Source organism: Anarhichas minor, unplaced genomic scaffold, assembly GCF_050575085.1.
Source record: "Anarhichas minor isolate MPS153535 unplaced genomic scaffold, ASM5057508v1 ptg000026l, whole genome shotgun sequence".
NCBI classification, from domain to species: Eukaryota; Metazoa; Chordata; class Actinopteri; order Perciformes; family Anarhichadidae; genus Anarhichas; species Anarhichas minor.
The window spans coordinates 7,644,712-7,663,812 of record NW_027466472.1 but is presented as its reverse complement, the minus strand read 5'-3'; the positions used below and the strand labels follow the sequence as shown (position 1 = coordinate 7,663,812).

Genomic DNA, 19,101 nt, shown 5'->3' with positions numbered 1-19,101 from the left:
CCGAGATGGTTTCTCTCTCTCTCTCTCTCGCTCGAAAAAAAAAAGGACCCGCGTGAGTGTGCGTGCGTGTTTGCGCGCACTATTTCGTGGTCGTGGTCCCCTTCTGTGTAAGCTTGACAGCATTTAGCCTGACAGAGCTCATATTTCTTCGGTCAACACCTCAGATCATTCACGGGTAACGGCGTTTGCGCAAGAAAGAAAGAAAGCCTGATCCCTCAGCGACACAGTAAAAGCCAGAGATAATGAGGTGATTTGTTCAGCTTAAAATAACAAAATAAAACGGTGAAAAAGATTCATAGCCTGGAGTAGATTCTGTTAGAGTGCATTATGTTAGATGTATCCCACTCACAGGCGTTTTATCTGCCGGTAGCAGGTCGGTAAAACTGACAGACGGTCTGGGATCGCGTAGTTACACGGTGGAGAGCACAGTTTCATTTTTACTGATGGAAAAACTAAAGGGATGCTTCACGGCTTGTCCCAGTGAAAGATGCGGTCTGTCCATCTCTGAGGGGTTTCCCAGTTGGCTGCTGAGCATATACGAGTAAATCAAATAGCCTGGAAAAATGCGAGTTCTGACATTCTACAGTCCACGTTCCGACACAGACTAATTTACTGAGACTTGGACCCTGCATGCATATATTTCACTCAGGGATGGGACCTAACTTTAATTAATAGTTGATTCTTATTTTTTTAACTAAATGATGGTAATAAAGCGTATTTAACTGCGTATGCTTATACAATGTATGTTAATCTGCCCACATTGGAGATCTGCTTCAGTGGATTCAGATTGATCACTAGTGTAACGTGGGCTGCAACAAAATAGGCACAGCACTTAGACGTTTGCGCTCTCCGATCCCCCCCATCACACTTGCGGGCTCTGTCCATGGTGCTGAAATCAAACTGAGCTATACGCAGGCAACAGGATAAAGGGGAAGTACTGGCTGTTCCCCGCTCTCACGCCATGAGAGCACAGAGTCTGCAGGCAATGCTGCAAAAAACAAACACCACACCAGGAGATGACACTGATGAGTTTCTTCTCTCTGAGTAAAGGTGAGCTAATTAGTGAAATCACCTGGTGCTTTAAGTCCACAACAGTTCCAGGTAGAAACATTAGCATATACTGTCGGGACAGTCTCATCTGGTTGTTACACACGTTTAACAATGCTGGAATATAAAGAAGTCTGCAGCTCCACTGTTCTTTGTGCAGTGCCGGCAAACTCATCTGAAGTCACAAACTTTTCTTGGTAGACCTGGGTTCAGCCATCTGTAAAATAATTTGTAATGGTGATTCACTGCAGTTTATTTTTAGTTGGCAATCGATCGCTACAGATGTAAAATTCTGAACAAAATGTTTCAAAAAGGGAGTTTATTGACTCACTTGACTCACTTCTCTTACTTATTTATCAAATCCTCACTGGATGTGACAAATAACTTCTACTGTCTGGTAGCAGTACGTTTTAATGCTCGTACAGTCCAACTTCATTTTTTTCCAATAATCTTAAAATATAAGCAAAATAAAATATGTGATGGCACTCTTACAAACATACACACAGACACTTACACACAGCACCTTTGTGAGGTCTCCCAGTGGGAATATGTCCCTTTTAGAGGAAGTTGCCTTGTTGAATGTTTAAAGGCATCTTTAATGGAATTTGTCTCGCTGAACTCCACATGACACCATTAATGATCAACCTCTGACATCAGTGGCTCTTTGGAAACATTAATTATAATCATTCAGCTTTTTTCCATCATCAGTAAGCAATATTAGTAATCATAAAAAATAAATATCTTGAATAAGATGATTTTTATAGGAAACAAGGCACCCACAAGGACAAGCCAATACTCTCCCATATTGACAATTTTAAGCAAATTAATATCTCTTTCCCTAGTCCTTCAGGACCAAAGGTTAGTCAACAAATGTTCAGAACATTATTTGTCTTGACTATTTTAAATAATATGGAACTGTGATACCCATGATCATACAAAAGTATACAGGTCGCAGCTTCCTTATTAGTGTGTTCCAAAGAGAAAATGTAGAAAAATTAGCAGAATAATAAGTAAAGGTACTAAGTAAAGGAAGAAGGTCGTGATTGTGAATTTTGTCCCCGGTCCTTTGTGGGTTTCCTCCACCAGGTTTGCATCAAGCTCCAGGTCAAAGACACATGGCTCAGGTGAAAGGAAGTCCAAATGGCTCTTATGTTAAAGTGAACACCTAGACTGATCAAATGACGAAACAATCTGTTGTGATACCAAATCATTAGTTCGTGGTGCCAAGCACACCAACAGGTGCAGAGGATGGAAGATTAATTTAAAAAAACAAGTTTAAAATGAAGTGAAATGTGCAATAATGCCAGCAACAACCAAACAATCTTTGTTTTACACACCAACAAACGCACTACTGCTGCCAGACCTGTTGATGTTGGCGATAAGTTATCGACTGACACATGAAGCCAAACTGCTTTCATTGACTAAACAAGTGCATCTACATACTCTAATATAGTAGGTGGCGATATGCACCTTTAAAGTTGATTTGCAAACCGCCAATAAACACAGATAAGAAGAACAACAGCCACCGAAGCATGACGACTATATAACCAAACATGATGTTGCCGCTGTTGGTGTTTTTCACAGTATCAGGAGAAAGACAACACAATTTGCAATACAAATTGTGTGAAGTATTTTGCGTGAATGAACCTCCGTAGAGTCAGAACTGTGTTTGTTTTGTTAGCAGTAGTGATGTCAGTCAGATTAGGATAGGTCAGGTCAACCATCTTTGCTGACTTTGCCTTTCTTCTTTCTGACCCTCAGCCGTGCATTAACTACAGGTCATGAACTTCTTTTTAAAACACAACATTTCTGATATTGCCGGTTGTCTTATAGATATCGGCAATGAGAAGCAGTGAATTATCTACTGTCGGTATCAGCTGAAAATAATCCACATTGTGCACCCCCAGTTAAAACACACATACAATACGACACACCTTTCTGTTCCGCTCATAGCAAATCAATATGGATGATGTCACAGTTTGAAAACATTGCTTGTTCTCCTATACAACACAATGCATCTAATCTATATATCAGTTTACAATACGTCCAAATAAAGTCATCCATATATCCATTGCCTCCCAGGCATACTCATCTGCTGAATTGACCAAAGTCAATTACTTAGTTCAAAGTCAATATGCCACCTTGCTAATAAAGAACCATCAACCGAGAGTCCTATAGGCATGTGGTAATTGACACTCAGATTCCAACCGTACTGAGTGAAACTTTGCACGACGATGGTGATGGTGTTGTCCAAGAAGACTTTTTTTACCTTTCATTTTGACATTTTCGACAAACCAGATGAGCAATCTTATTTTGCACAAGAATATATATATCTACACTGTTGTCCCCATAGGGGAACCAGATTAAGATTATAGTCAATATGGTAGTACAGCAGTACATGTTCAAAAAACTAATTAACAAACATACCATGACTTATCTGGCCCAATGCCAGCATCTCAACTACCTTTCAGACTCTGCCAAACCTGCCTTTCACCACCAAATCAAACATGTGCTGCTGTACTACCATATTGACTATAATCTTAAAATTCATTGCTATTGAACCCCGAACCCAACAATCATTTTCTTCATAATCTAGACCAATATCATAAATGGTATAGAAATATCTCAAATGTACAATGAATTGCCATCCAATTTTGTATAAAATATGTGCGTCAGTATGTCTGTGCATATATACCCCTCCCCATGATCCCTTGACCAAACTCCATCTAATTCTGCTGTCATCATGCAGAGCAAGCCATTATGGAAGGACCTCCCATAGATTGTACTTTACACTCTAATGGGTACCATGCTAATAGCCATCTTTAAAATCACTGTCATGGCACGGCGTCATATGGCGATAATGTCTGTCTGTCTGTCTGTCGAAGAAATTATTACAGATTGTGTCACAGGTGTCATGTTGTGTCGGTGCCAGCAGTCATTCGGCCAAGTTGTCAACACTCCTGCCTGAAAGGTTACAAGAATAACCCTCCTCCCCTCCACTTTCATCTCTGGTTATTCATCCATCCGTCTCTTTCTCCATCCCATGCATGTGATGACTCATCAATCTAAATGTCCTTCTCCTCCTCCTCCTCCTCCTCCTCCCCTCCCCCTTCCCCGCCCTCCTCATACAGCTTATCTTAGCTTCACCCTCCACCTTAGCCAGCCATGTGCCCTATGACTCATCCCTTTAACTGTAGCCTAGTTCTCCAACTTTGTATCCCTCCTTTAACCCTCCTGCTTTTCCTTCAGCACTTCATTAGGGTAATATCAGTATCCACCAGGTCTCTCTGTATCCGTCCTTCACCTCTATCTTTCACCTCTTTCCTTGCCCCGCAGACCCTTTCTTCCAACTCAACCTACTGTGCCAAATCGCTTCTTTTCTCCTCATGTCCGCCAAAGAAAATCTCTGTTTGCCATGCTCTTTCTCACTCATTTCTTCCTCTCTTACAACCCCCCAGCAGCTATCTTGTGTCTTATTGGAAACAGACAAAAGGAACAACAGCAAATACAAATCAACTGATGGTGTTACACTATGAGGTTGCAGCTGGGGAGTCGTCATATTACCCCAAGTAAGGTGAGAATCAATGCCAGTCAATGGCAGCAGATGAACAGTGCATTTATAACATGCAGCAGCAATTGTTCAGTCCCATGTGACTTGTGGCTGATTTCTTCATCGAAAGGATGGATGGAACATTTCAACAGTAATGAACAGAAGGCAGTGGGCATGCAACATAGACATGGGTGTTGTTTCTCTCATTGTTAACGCCCCACTTTTTTGAGAACCTTATTTTTTTTATTCACAACTCTACCGGAATTGGGTAAAATACTTTAATTTCAGGGGAACAAAGCACTAAAAAGCATCTTTATTAAAAATAGGCAATGTTGGCCCTTATGTTTTTGAAAGTCTGTTAAAAATGTCAGTGCAAATATAAGGGTAACGGAGTGCCATAACAAATCATTGCAGCTTGTTCTATAGCAGTACAAGGCTGAGGCAACAGCCCACGCATCCTGTAGTTTCACCATGTCTTTGAAGATCTTTGAAAGATCTTTGCAGCACACACTGATGAATTATTGAGCTAGCACTCTCATTACGGTTGACAGACTCGACTCAGTCTCTCCTGGACCTGTCAAATTAGAGCCCTGTGTGCTGATAAACCGTGACTTGTAAATAAATGGTATTGTGGTTTGATTCAGTGACAGAGTGGCAGCGTGCCACATCAATATGACTACCGGAAAGAATTAACGTCGGGATAAATTACAGGCACCTGGAACTGTGAGGTAGCTATTCAGCGATTAAGACACCACAGTTGTGCTCATCTTTACCTCGACAAGACACAATGCATTGTTGTTTTTAAAGACTGACATTGTCTAATGTGTGAAGAATGTATACTCTAATTAACACATGCACATATGCTATTTGTGATAGACATACACATGTATTCAAAATACAGATTGGATTTTGTGTTTGTTTTGACTTTGATCAACATTACTGCAATACATTAGGAGGTGAATAATACATATATTAGTATTAAATTCAGTAGTAATATAACTATACCTACAAAAAAGAAATGTGCTTGGACACATTTTAAAGCTGCTATATACATGATTGGGAGCAACAGCTCTCAATATGGCGAAGGCGGAGCCGGGAGCTCCCAGCTAACGGTGCAAACAGCACCAACAGTGCAAACTACAGCAAGTAGTGCTGACAGAGCTAAAAGTGTTTACCTGAGGGGGAACCGGAGGGTGGTGCTATGCTCCCTTGACAATGGCGTCTGTCAGGATGGCATTCTCAGCTGTATTTGCCATATGAGAGCAGTGCAGAACGTCAGCCATGCTAGTGAGGCAAGCTCCCACGCACAGACATGAATTTAAAGCCCGCATGGTTGGTCCGTAGATGTCAATAAAGCTGTTCTGCACTGCTTTCATATGGCGGTTACAGCTGATAACGGCATCCCGAGTGACAGTGTCGTCGCGGAAGTGTAACACCCACAATCTGGTCCCCCCTCAGGTTAACACTATTAGCTGTTAGTTACAAGCCACCGACTCAGTTGTAGACATGTTGAGAGCAGCGGAGGCAACTGAAATGCTCCCAATCTGGTATGATGCACTGTAGGGACTGTGTGTTACTTCTGTAGAACTTGTACAGAAATAACATGTTAGGCAATGACTTAAACATTTCAGTAAAACTAAGGTCTCAACACTGAACAAGGAATACACGCACAATCACACACATACTGCACAGTACACACAAACAATCACACTGAAACACTGAATGCTTCCAATATCTTTTACCAGTAAAGCATTTGCTCATCACTGATCTGTTGCAATGAATTGCTGTAAGTATGCGCTAAGGATATTAGTATATCTAAAAAATATGAAAGCACAGGAGCTCACAGAAGAGCTAAGCAAGAAGCAATCAGGTCCTGATTCTGCCAAACACTGTCTTTGTGTAGGTAACTGTATAACGCCGATGAATTACATCAAAATCCTAGAATCTTGCTCTTTTGTGAAGAAGACAAATAATAGTTTCATTTGATAAAATCACCTTATGCACTGTGAGACAGAATCTGCACTTGCTGTATGCACAGGATTCAAGTTGTTGTCATCACTTTTTGATGCGTCCTTGTAGAGGTGGTATGGAGGCGGCAGGCGAATGACTTAGCTGGGCTAGTTGCCAAAACCATTAAATGCCATCCCTGTGTGCCTGTCAGATAATGATTACCCTCTTGTGCAATGGTCCTGGATCTTCACACACCTTGTCTAAATGCTCTGCACGGGTTCTGGCAAGGCCGACTAAATGCAGACTGTTTGACAGATCATAGACCGCGCTGTCCCCACAGGCTGGTAGATGGCTGTAAACTGGATTGATTATGTGGACACACGCACAAACACAAATGTGCACTAATACCACTGCATGACATACAAATACAGATCGAAACACAGGCATATGCGTTTTTTCATACATTAAAACATAAAAATGGAAAGACTTTGGCATGTGCTGTTGGCTCTGCAGGCCCGTCTTTCAATATATTGTATTTTAATATGCTTTTACTGAATGGATGCACACGGAATATCTCTCTGCATCTCTCAGACAGATCTCTCAGTCAGATCTGTGCCAGCTCCTCTCTCCTCTTCTCTGATCCTGCCATGGGCCAACGTAAAACATCTGGGAGTTCACACTGTGTGTGCGTGTTCAAACTGAGAGTGCACTCGATTTGCAGTGAGCCTGTTTGTGCGAGTGTTACTGTGTGTTGGCTTCTCAGCGAGCCTGCCAGGCTAAGAGTCCAACATCTGTGAGTTCAGATGTTTTCTAATGATATGCTAATGATGCTGGAGGGAGACAAGCACAGAGGCTAATATAGCGGTCATATAACTCTGCCTCCATCTCTTTCTCCCTACTAGTCTGATGATCTTGCTTTTCTCTCTGTCTGTATCTGTCTCTATCCTCTTTTTCCTTTCACCCATTGGTTCCACTTGAAAACTGAAAATAAAGCGAGTTCAATGTGCTGTTATTCAGTCTTGTTCTTGGTATTGACTTGCTACCTTTCACAACACCTATGAACGATATTCAAACCAGAGCCATCCCAAATGAACGTATATCACCGAGAACTTACTTTCATGAATATATGCCATTCAATCCGACCTTTATTATGTATATTAATCATTTCAGCACTTATAGAGAACACACATCATAGAAGACCCATTTGGTCTGTGACATCTACATTTAGCCGTCTACAGACAACAATAAGATAAGACAGTCATACTCCACTCTTAGCAGCAATAACTTCACGTTTTCTTAACTTTGAGTAGTTCTCACTCTTCTGTAGGTTTTAATTAGTGCCTGTGTGGCTAATGAGCTCCTATGTGTTTCACCTTTATAGCAGCAGTTGACCTATTTCAAACACAGTATAATCTATAATTCATATGAGGAGCTACTACGATTACTTGAGCTTATTGTATCAAACATTATCAAGACAAATTTAATCAAATTTAAATTATTGGATTGGCAGAGGAAGATGGGGGTTTACATTAAGACTTGGCATCTGTGCGATTGTGTGTGTGCACATCGCAAGACGTGTCCTCACCACATGGTTGTTGGTTTCTTGTTAAACCCTAACCTCAAATGAGACATACAGTATGTGTGTGTGCAGAAGGTTTAAAGGTGGAGTGGGGGGGGGGGGGGGGGGGGGGGGGGGGGGATTATAAAATATCATGAGCCATCGACACAAACTGTACAAGCTTGCTTGATTAATCAACTTAAAAAAATTCAGACTTCCATGGACACACCACTGACATTCTTGACCTGAACTGTGTTATAATTTATCTTTGGAACAGTTGAATAGTACAATCAATCGTCAGTGATCCCAAAGGCCAACACGCAGGCCTCTCTAAAAGATTAAAAATAATAATAACAAAGACAGCTTTAATGATAATAATAATGTCATCAGAAATAGTATATATCTGCTGCACACAGATGAAACACATTTGGAAAGTGTTCATCACTTCTGGGGCAAAATATCAGCGACTTGAATGTGACCAGAAGTCTAAACATTTGAAGTGATAAGCCAACACGCTGAATTGTGTACGTTTTATGGCCGTGTTCGTTTTTGTCTATATCGATAGAGTTTTCAAATCAAGTTATATTGCAAATGTCTTTCCCTCCCATTGAATATAGCAATTTATCTCTAGGCAGGCATTCCATCTTTTTAGGTTTCAAGCCTAACAGGGGCACATATGTGTTAATGTTGTGTTGGTGATCTCATGAGGGTTCGGTAGAAAGCAGGTGCTCATGAATATTCAAAAAGAGGAAAGTGGCTGGGAAGTCTGCTTTTCCACCCGATAAACATTACCCATGTGCATGCATGTAAGTGGATGAGTGGGTGGAGGTATTTAGGGGACATAGGGTTGTGAAAATCTGAAGACGTTTAACAGCATTTTAGAACCAAAATGCCTTCTTCTCTGCTAACGTCTTGTCTCTCATCAGTATGCAGTGTCGGGTTCACCATGAGAAACCCAATTAAGCAGGAATCTTACAGTTTCTGCAAGAATACAGGAAATTGTAAGAGTCTTCTTTGTGCCAGCAACATTGCAGTCATACACATATCTCAAAGTTATGTACCTCTGTTATACCTCCAAGAAAAGACACAGTGCTATAAGAGTCATAATTGGTGACTCACAATTGACTGAATTGATGAGGCAGTATCATGGAAAAGCCTACATAACCTCCAAGCAACCCAACAAAGCAGAGCCTGATCCATGTCATTCATGGATGGCAAGCAGTTAGTTGAATGTGCCTCTGGTGTGTGTGTGTGTGTGTGTGTGTGTTACAATATGGGCATGTTTGTGACCATGAATGTGATAATGGGAATAAAGGCAATTGTGGTTTCGCCCCTCTTCCTGTCCTCTTGTTGGGCTTGTTAGTGGAACATTGAAACAGAGCTGTTTCCTTAATCAACATGAATAATGGAACGTTTGTTTGTTTTCACCCTAAACTGAAGACAATCACATCTGCGCTACAGACATGCCTCGACTTGTACTGTATGTGCAAGACAGTGTACAAGAGAGTGTGTAAATGTGTGGCAAGCCTCGCATGGCAATACTTTATGCATGACAGTCAACGCGCAAATTAAACTATAATCAATTATTTAATTTCTGATTTCTATGTGTTATATTTCTGCGTGCTGATGTTTTTATCGGTGAATAAATGTATGAAATATTAACAATGTAAAATATCATACAGTACATCCATTTGTGCTACTTCGATGAGCAGCGGGTTTTTTTGTTATTATAATTTTTGTCTGCGTTGAAATGCTTGCGAGGTTCTATGTGTAGATTTAACACCATCAGATCCTCATATAACAAAGGTGTGAGTATTGTCATCATGTCTAATCCCCAAGTCAAGGAGTGTGTATGCAGTTCAGGTGTGTGCATTTCATCTGTTGATTTTTCTCAGCACACAATAGTGTGTGAATGTGTGGGTAAGTGTGAGAAGTGTTTGCCAGTAGCTCAAGATATTTGAAGGGCACTTTTTGTGTCTTTGGATGGGGTTTAGTAGGAAAGCTGTACCTGTCTCTTTTCATCTCTGTGTTTCACTGTTTCCTCTGTCTCAAGAACAACTTGTCAGCCTCTCTGTGTGCCTCTCTCCACACCTCTTCATTTCTGTCAATTGTCTTGGTGTCTCTACCTCTTTCCTCAACTTGTTGCCCCCCCCCATGGTCATGAAACATGATTTATGTAAACATGGATGGATTTACGTAGATATTTTGTTTTCCTTATTTTTATTCTGTTCTTGAGAATTGTTGTTATTTCAATTAGCTAACTGCAACAATTGTGACACAAAAATGTATCATTATTCTCTTATTTGTGAAAGTGCCGAAGAGTTTACACCTTTGTATAATTTCTTGAATATTTCCGTACATAAGTCTGAAATCAGACAAATGCCCTGAACATATACATAACAGTCAGTGGAGCGGTACTTAACCTAGGAAAAAAACACAACCTGATAGGCCTGTGTGGTACACGTTTTCCTGCGATTATTTAAGCTCTTTTTAAAAAAAGAAACTGTCAAACAAAACATGCAGTGAATTATAAACGCTCTGAACATTGTTCCTTTAATAAATCAAATCTTTGCCACAGAGAGTACTCTGATTATCAAAACAAAATCTGTCTCTTATTGGCTCACTGGCAATCCTCAATACACATAATCAACAGCATAAACAAGCCACAGAGAGGGATACCAGATGGACGAGATAAGAAATATCTTATTAGAAAGCCTGTAGTCACTATAACTCCCAAACAGTGCTATGTCATCTTTACTGCCGTGCAAAGCCAATCTCTAACAGTAAATATATTCTCTGTGGTTGTGCAAGCTTTTTTCTCAAGATAGCTCGGAGACAATCACCTTCATGAGGATCATTTCTTTCAATACAAAGGCTCTTATGGAATTCATTGACATGGACTTTCAAACACAGAGCGGTAAAATGAAAAGTAATGTAGAAGTAATGTCTGGATTTCCATTGTGATGCGCAGCCCTGATAAGGAAATGTTTGTAAATGTTTAATTTTTTTTACATTTACAGACCTTGATCTTTAGAGCTTATTTCAGATGAGCAAAATTGTACCACTCTGGCTTGGACGAGGCAAAGGGGTGAAAGTATGAAAACACCCTTTCCAAAATAATTCTGGGACTTGCCAGCAGGTCATATACGCAAATCGTAACTGTGTTGGAGTGCTTCCACGGAAGCAATCCCACAGCTCTCAGACTCAGCGGCATTACAGACACTATGTGGGGTGCATGCAAAGGAGCAGAAAGAAATGGAAAGTTATTCCAGGAGGGGATAGCCTGACAAAATGAAAGGTGTATGGGACAGGAGAGGTAATCAAAACAAAAGCTTATGTGTCAGAACCTGGTAGTGTTATCCAACGTTAAACCCTCTCTTTCTGTGCCTGTAGTTTAAACTAATTCAAGGCTTCGGATGAACACTAACGGAAGTGTGGCTTTTCAAACTGCCTGCTGTTATCTATGCCGTTGATCATCTTGTGGTCTCCACGACATCACTCAGTGAACTTGTGTGTTTTAAGTTTTAACCCGTAGGATGTAAAACCTCGAACTAATAGCATTATTCAGAGTACGGCAGAATAAAGCTCTGTTTGTATTTACAAAGCATTTTGAAAGAAGCAAATCTATCTTGGAAGCTGCCGTAAGACCAGGCACAGCGTGTTAATGAAATGTGTTTTAACAGAATAACAAGCACATTTCTGATTCAAATGAAATCCCTTATTCTACCGTCACAGTTCCCAGCTCTGTCTTCATGCACAAACACGTCTACTGACACACACACACACACACACACACACACACACACACACACCAGACCATGCTTAATTAGTTATTTCCGGAGGTAGTGGGGAGCTAAATGCCAACCATCCGTCAGTGGTCTACTGTGTGAAACTCTCTCTCTCTCTTAACCTCCTCCCATCTCAACTCATTTTCATTCTCTTTTGCTTTACATATCTCAGGTCCCCGTTCTCGCTCTTCATTTATTCTCACTGTCCTCCCTTTTCCCTTTTCTATAATCCATTCTCATATTCACCTTCTCTTTTTTCTTGCCCCCACCATCCCTATTTATGTTACAGTCAATCCAACCCCAGTCTTTCCCCTCTTTCTTTCTCCATCTTCCTCTCACATCTCCTCTCTGTTCTCTCTGAGAGTACTGACTGTGAGCAGTGGGAGAAGTTGCTAACCTTTCATGGCCGTCATCCACAGAACAGCATAGAACAGCAGAACTTGCTAGTGATTTTGCATCCTTTGCATTTCATGAATAACATTTTCTATTTCACACATTGTCTCTCCACTTAAGGACTGAAAATGTGCATGTACTATCGCTATATAATAATAATATTATAGTATATAATAGTAATAATTTACCATAAAATGATTCTATATACTGCAAGTGGTCCTAACATGCAACCATTGCCATGTACTGTTTTGTTTTTTTTGCTTTGAAAAGAAAAAAACCCTGAATGAATGAGTGTACAAATGCTTCCATACAAGGCACAAGGGCTCAGTGAATAGTTTGGTGAGTATGAAACGTGTGTTAATCACATGGTCCTCACTGTCACCAGATCTTAACCCAATTAAAATGCTATGGACGATTTGGGGCTGAAAAGATAGACAATGCTCTCCAGCACTATTAGGAATATAGAACACAAGGGAATACCTTTTGGGAGACTAAGCAACACCACAGACAGTGACACCTAACAGTTTCTCCAGCAGTCAATCTGCACTAAACCACAGGGAAAACACGTCTGAGAATCATTGTCCTGCGTTGTGTCTACATCCATGAGGGGATGGAAAGGGGACCAAATTGATAAATCCCTTGGTGGCGTATGACCTGTTGATAGGATATGCCATATCAACTTACTACAGATGGATATGATGAATGGGAAGCTCTATATCCTCTTCAGGCCACTCCTTCTCTACAAGGACGTGTTGGTAGAGAAATGGGCCATAGAGAATATTTGCTTCCTGACAGCCCTCCATTTTCCAGGCATTCCCGTCCTCAGTGCTGATGTCACACATGGATGCGGGCCTCTCGCATTATGATACTCGGCTCATGTGGCTGGAAGTGTCCCTCTTTGTATAGTGGCTGAAGATTCATTGTCACATGTGGTTTTCCTTGAACAAACAAGACAATCCCTTCTTGAGGGTGCCTTCGTTTGCTGGAAACAGTTTGATGCGGTTACCCCTGCCTCATCCGATATCTCCCCTGTTGGTGAGGATGAGAATGGAGCAGCTGGTGAGGAGAACGCACCTAACCAGGCGCATGACAGGAGTGACTCAACTAATGACGCCGCCACCCTGGCCGGTCCCTTAGTTCAGGGGAGCATTTTCTTAGATGAAAGGAGCAATAGGCCAGATGACAGCTGGAGGCAGCCACTTATGGATCAGTCTGTTGAATTTAGGGTAGTTTCATCATTGAATGATTGTGAGTACTCTTGCTGTGTCCATCGTGTTTGCCTAAAAATCGAAAAGGATGGACTAAATGGATGGAGTGTTATAGTGGAATGAGGATTTCCCCACTGTCCTGTTCAATAAGTTCCCTATTGTGTCCAACCTCTACTGGAGAGAGGCTTGTCACATTCTACTGTCAGGTGTATGTTTCATCTATTTTCTCCTGCAAGTTTGGGTTTGGCAAGAGGATTGTCAAGACAGCTTTGGCTTTGACTTCAGCACAAAGGAAGGGTGAGTGAATTTTACACCAGTCCACCATCAGTAATCCCAAGTTACTTCTCAGTTTGAGGAGACCAGCATGTTTGCTTGTGAGACAATTACATCCAGCCATTAGGAAAATGAAAATGTTGCTTGATGTTGATGTGTGTCCATGCTTGCAAGCATAGCATATCATGAAAATAAGCATCCAACGTAAGCGACTTTGTGGCTAGGAAAAATCCATTTTTGTTTGTCTCAGTAATATAAGAGACAAACGTTGTACAGAGGAGAGCCTTTTGAAGTCACCACTGCATCACAGCGTCTTTTGGTGGATAACTAGATTGCCGCCATGTGAAGTTCCATTGGGTTAAATCTTAAATCTTGGTGGGAAAATCCCATTCTGCCTGCTGTCCCACAATATCTTGAAAAGCAACTTACCCCTTTTCTTATCATCCCATAGAAAATGAACAGGACAAGAAGTCTCCTCATGCCACAGTGTAGCCATTGGGTCTTCACCCTGACCTGACATTTGAGCCTAAAAACATCAGAAGTTATTTTAGGTTCAGGGAAAGTAGCATCATGCCTTTTCTCTCTCCACCTCACACCAAGAGGAGAAAGGGGAAATTGAAATGCATGTTTGCTGGCGACAGAAGTGATGCAGCCTCCTTGAGACCTTCCTGAGAACATTCGGTCTACTGCGGTGCTGTACATTCTGTACACAGTGATTCACTGCAAAGGGCATTCATCAAAGTCTCAGAGCCATTAGAGGACTCGTACTGTGCTCACAGAACTAGAGTTACAGTTCATAACCAAAATGTAAATTATATATCCTCATATGTAAATGTCTATGTGTGTGTCTGTGCAACCATTGTCCCTTTTAAAGTTGTTAAGTAGCATTTTGATGTTTCAACAAAGGATCAAGGAACAGAGAGAGTGCACGTGTGAGGTGAGTTGAGGTGAAGCCTAAACGGCATCATTACTGTGTGTGTATCTGAAGGTTAATTTTGAGAACATGCATGCATGCATTCAGATAATAAATGCTGCATATGACACGAAAGGAAAGTTGAAATAATGTAATAGCATGTGCTCAGTTCACAGTGTGCTGGCCCTCCAAGGCAAAGTCACTAAGATGCGTGTGTGTGTGTGTGTGTGTGTGTGTGTGTGCGTGTGTATGTGTGTGAAAGAGAGAGCGAGAGAGACTAACAGCATTTGTAGCCATATTGGCAGGTGCACAAGAATGTTTAATGTTATGTCATTTAACAAAGTTTGTGACCTGAAAAGAAACAATGCTCATGTTACACCTCTACAAAGAAAACGAGCCGCAGCACACTGCAGTGTGTTCGCGTGTGTGTGTTTGTCTGGGTTGTTCTCTGCCACGGAGTAACTAAGCCAACTCAGAGAGGGAGAAACAAGGAGCAGGGGAATGCAGTGAATGAGATAAATGTTTTTTATTCAAAGAAGCCCAGCCTGTGGCGCCGTACTCCTCTTTTTTTTCTCCTCTCGTTTAATTAAGAAAGCAATCCCTCCTTCCCCTGAGCTCCCTCACTCTTAGCCTCACTCGTTCTGGCGGAAGCCACGTTTAATAAATGATCATGATGATAATGGGGTGTGACAGGGAGTGGTGTGTGTGTATGTGCGTGGTAGCAATGTATGTGGGTGTACATGCATGTCTGTGCTGTCAACTCCACTTTAACACCTTCTGTATAGCAGCCTTGCTACGGTAACACAAAATGAAGATACTGCATGTGACACAGTGAATGAATTGTGCTAACATAAAGAAGCAGAAGATGAAGTTTACAGTAATTAGCAAAGCTACTGCAAATCATTTTAATGGTATCAACAATATCATTTGTTTTCATCTTTTTCAATTATTTGCTGGCACTGCTTGGTGGCACCCTGCAAATACTACCAAAGCAGTATTTTGTCATTCTGCAAAAGAAAAAAAAAAAAGTAAATTGAGTGTGTGGGATGTTCCTGTATGGAAAACAAATGGTTTTACACCTGAATTGACTGAACTGAAAATGAAATAAAATGTACTTGACATTCAATCAGAGGAATCCACTCCATGGTGAAACACTATGTGAACTGTGTTAATACCGGCAGTTGTTTAGTTGTAGGTCATTGAAGGTTAAAAAAAAAACCTCAATGTCTGTCATTACCATTTCTCGCTTGATATTTTCCTAAACTTAACCAAGTAAGTGTGTTGCCTGAACGTAAGGAGACATCTGGCAGAAAAAGGCAGACTTATCCCATGTGCACCTCCTCACCAGGCTAGCATGACTTCCTCCTTTGCTCCTGTCATAGTTACTACAGCCACTAGGAAGTTTTTTTTTTCATTTAACCTAAACAAATGTTTTGTGGCACTGGCTGAAATGACTAATTCTGTCTGATTCTTGGGAGGATACAGTCTCACTGTTGTTGTTTATGTGTTTGTCACTCCCATATAAATATTCATTACGATAATGTTAGTATAATTTTGTTATGATTTTTAAAAACTTGCTTTGTGATACTGGCAATATTTCTAGTTGTTGACGTAGCGACGTCCTACCATTAGCCACAACAACATCAAACATGTCTGAAAGAGAAATTGGCACTTATTTTGTTGCATTTGTTTGTTCTTGAAATTGATAATAAAATATTTTTTAGTATCGTCATATCATCAAGAATATAATTGTGAGAAATAGCCTGAAATATCGTGTAATTGTTTTTGGGCCATCCGGCCCACCCCTACCATGGTATAAAGTAAACTATAAACAGTCATGTCAGATATGAAATCCACAGCATGAAGCTCACAATAACATCTAAGAATATCATGTTATTCAGATGTAATTTATAACGGAGACATTGCTTTTGGTCCAAATTGTATGATCCATTAAATATCAGGTAATTCAATGTACTTGATGACATACTGTATGTTGGTTATTGTTAGATGAAAGTAAAAGGGACTGAAACAAAGCTCCATAGACGGTGACTCCTGTAAATTACACAAAAGCTTTTCTAAAACAACCGAAAGTCAAACCTAGTTATAACAAAGGGTGGCCTCTGTCTTCTCACCTGCAGTACAGCACGTTGAGCCAATCTTTGATGTCAACACTGTCCTGCTTTGTGTGGGTCTCTTCAGTCATCACTTGCTGTGAATAAATCACCAGAAAATGTCTGCTGATGAGAGCTGTTACATCAAGTAAAAGAAAAACACGAGCAGGAGGAACCCCGCGCTGACACTGTTGTGGTGCAACATATTAGTACACAGCGAGGCTTGTGCCTTACGTAGCTAGCAGCTAGTTGGAATTAGTGTAAAAGAATGTTGAAGAGTATGCCTGAGGTGTTTTGTTTAGCATTAGCATCCATGTGTAAAATAGACACAGTTGTGGATAGTATGGCTTGGCATTACTGTAGTATAAAGGCATGCGGTCAATGGGCACAGTATGACTAGCCTACAACTGATCAATGCTGACATTTGTTGGGGGTGGAAAAGTGGGAGCGATGGTTCATGACAGGGGAGGAGGGGAGATAAGATGAAAGAAGAAGTCAAGAATGGGGAGGGAAAAGAGTGGAGTAAATGGGAAAGGAAGAAGCAGAAATGAGAGGAGACAGTGGGAGGAGGAACTGGAATGGGTCTGAGAAGACAAAATATGAGATGGGAGAATGGGAATAAGGGAAGATAAGATGAAAGGAAAGGATGGCTTAAAAAGGGGGAGCCAGAGAGTTGAAGACAAAAGAAGAGTACAGGACGGAAGAAGGAGAACAAAACAGGGTAGAGGAGGGAGCAAGGATAATGGAGTGAAAAGTAGACCGGGGAGATGGAAAGTAGAAAACTGTAGTCGAGAGGAACGAGGAAAGGAATGGGAAAGGAGAAGATGAAAGAAGGGTGGGTAGAAGAAAAAGGAAAGTTGAGTAAAGCGGTGGAAGCAGGACATGTGAGCGAAGGCAACCCAATCTCTGGATACAATACTTACAAACTCCAAGGACGTACAGAGGAATAGACACAAGGGCATGGAAAAAGAGGAATCATAGCAGCACAACGCAAAGGAGTTAGAGGGAGGCCACAAAATAAAAAAGGGATATCCCTGGATCTCTGTGCCCCCTTATGATGAGTGTGAAACATATTTTATTCATCCACTGCTTCACTTCCTCTCTCCCATCCTTTCTCTCTCATCTCCCTTTCTTTTCAGGGTTGCTTCCAGGTTCAGGGACTATTGCTTGCTTCTTTTTTTCTCACAGCAATTGTCTCTTATCTCCGTTTGTTCCGCATCTCTTTCTCTTTTTGCCCTCTCTGTTCCCCTCGTTGCTCCTTCTGCCCCTTGACCTTCACACACATTGTTCCCAATTACATCTAATTCCTGGAGTCATGTCACTGCTGCGACATACCATATCAAACTAGCCCGCGTATGGAAGACAAGACGTACAACCCAATAAATGGAGCAGAATAGATGCGCTACTGCACGGCAGCGTAGGCTATTGAGTGCAGTCATGTAAACACGGCAAAACATGCATAAACACATCAACAAATAAACAGATGCAAAGCACCTTTAGTTTTTTGTCGCTTCAGGGTCTTCATCTATGTCTGTCGCTCTCGCTCTTTCGGTCTCATACAAACCAAACCAATGCATGTGTGGTAACACAACGCTACGGTAGACAGACTGACAACCAAGACTGACAGACTTGGTTGAATGAGGCCGCTACAGGGCTGCTAATCTATGGAGAAAATTCTCTGCTGGAGACCTCTGACTGTGTGAAACTGATCTCAAAAGCAATATGTAGCAGCTACTCTGGACAAGCTGGATTAATGGGATTGTTGTTTTCAATGGTTGATAAAACAAACCCATTACCTTCTGGAGATTGAATAACAAAAATAAAAATAAATAAATCTCACAATAGAAGCCAGGTTAAAATCGACATTGTATAATGAAAACAGAAAACAACAAAAAGATTGTTCTGTCAGTCTTGTGATGTGCAAAAAGCGTTCGAATGAGTCAGAAGAAATGAATCATATTTATTTTGTGCCAGTTCACACACAGCTGTGCGCTGCTGTTTGAGCCAGTTCTTCTGAGTATGTGACTTGCGCAATTACTTAGAAAAACAAGTGAAAAAATTTGACTGGAAGAGCTTGAAAGAGTCATCTCCCTGGAGGAGAACCAATCACCGCTGCAGACTCTTGGCAACTAATCTGTGACTGGCATTAGGGACAATTGTTACCATAAAGAGGGCAATAGACTGTGAAACAGAAACCTGGAGTCTATTCATTTGTAAACAACACACGGAGGGAGGGAGGGAGGGGGGGAGGGGGGGAGGGGGGGTTGCAGGTTTAGGCTTTGGCTCAACAGTGAGCAACTGTAATGCTTA

The 19,101-nt window shown here is 41.2% G+C and overlaps 1 protein-coding gene across 1 annotated transcript in view; it reads right to left on the bottom strand.

The window, feature by feature from the left end:
* Window positions 1-16,879, bottom strand: part of gria4a (glutamate receptor, ionotropic, AMPA 4a) — a gene marked incomplete at its 5' end in the record, with an annotated part of 105,760 nt that extends 88,881 nt beyond the window's left edge. The window contains one exon of the mRNA XM_076100563.1: window positions 16,813-16,879. Coding sequence (XP_075956678.1) covers window positions 16,813-16,879 — 67 coding nt within the window. The remainder of the gene's footprint in view (window positions 1-16,812) is intronic.
* Window positions 16,880-19,101: the final 2,222 nt, after the last annotated feature.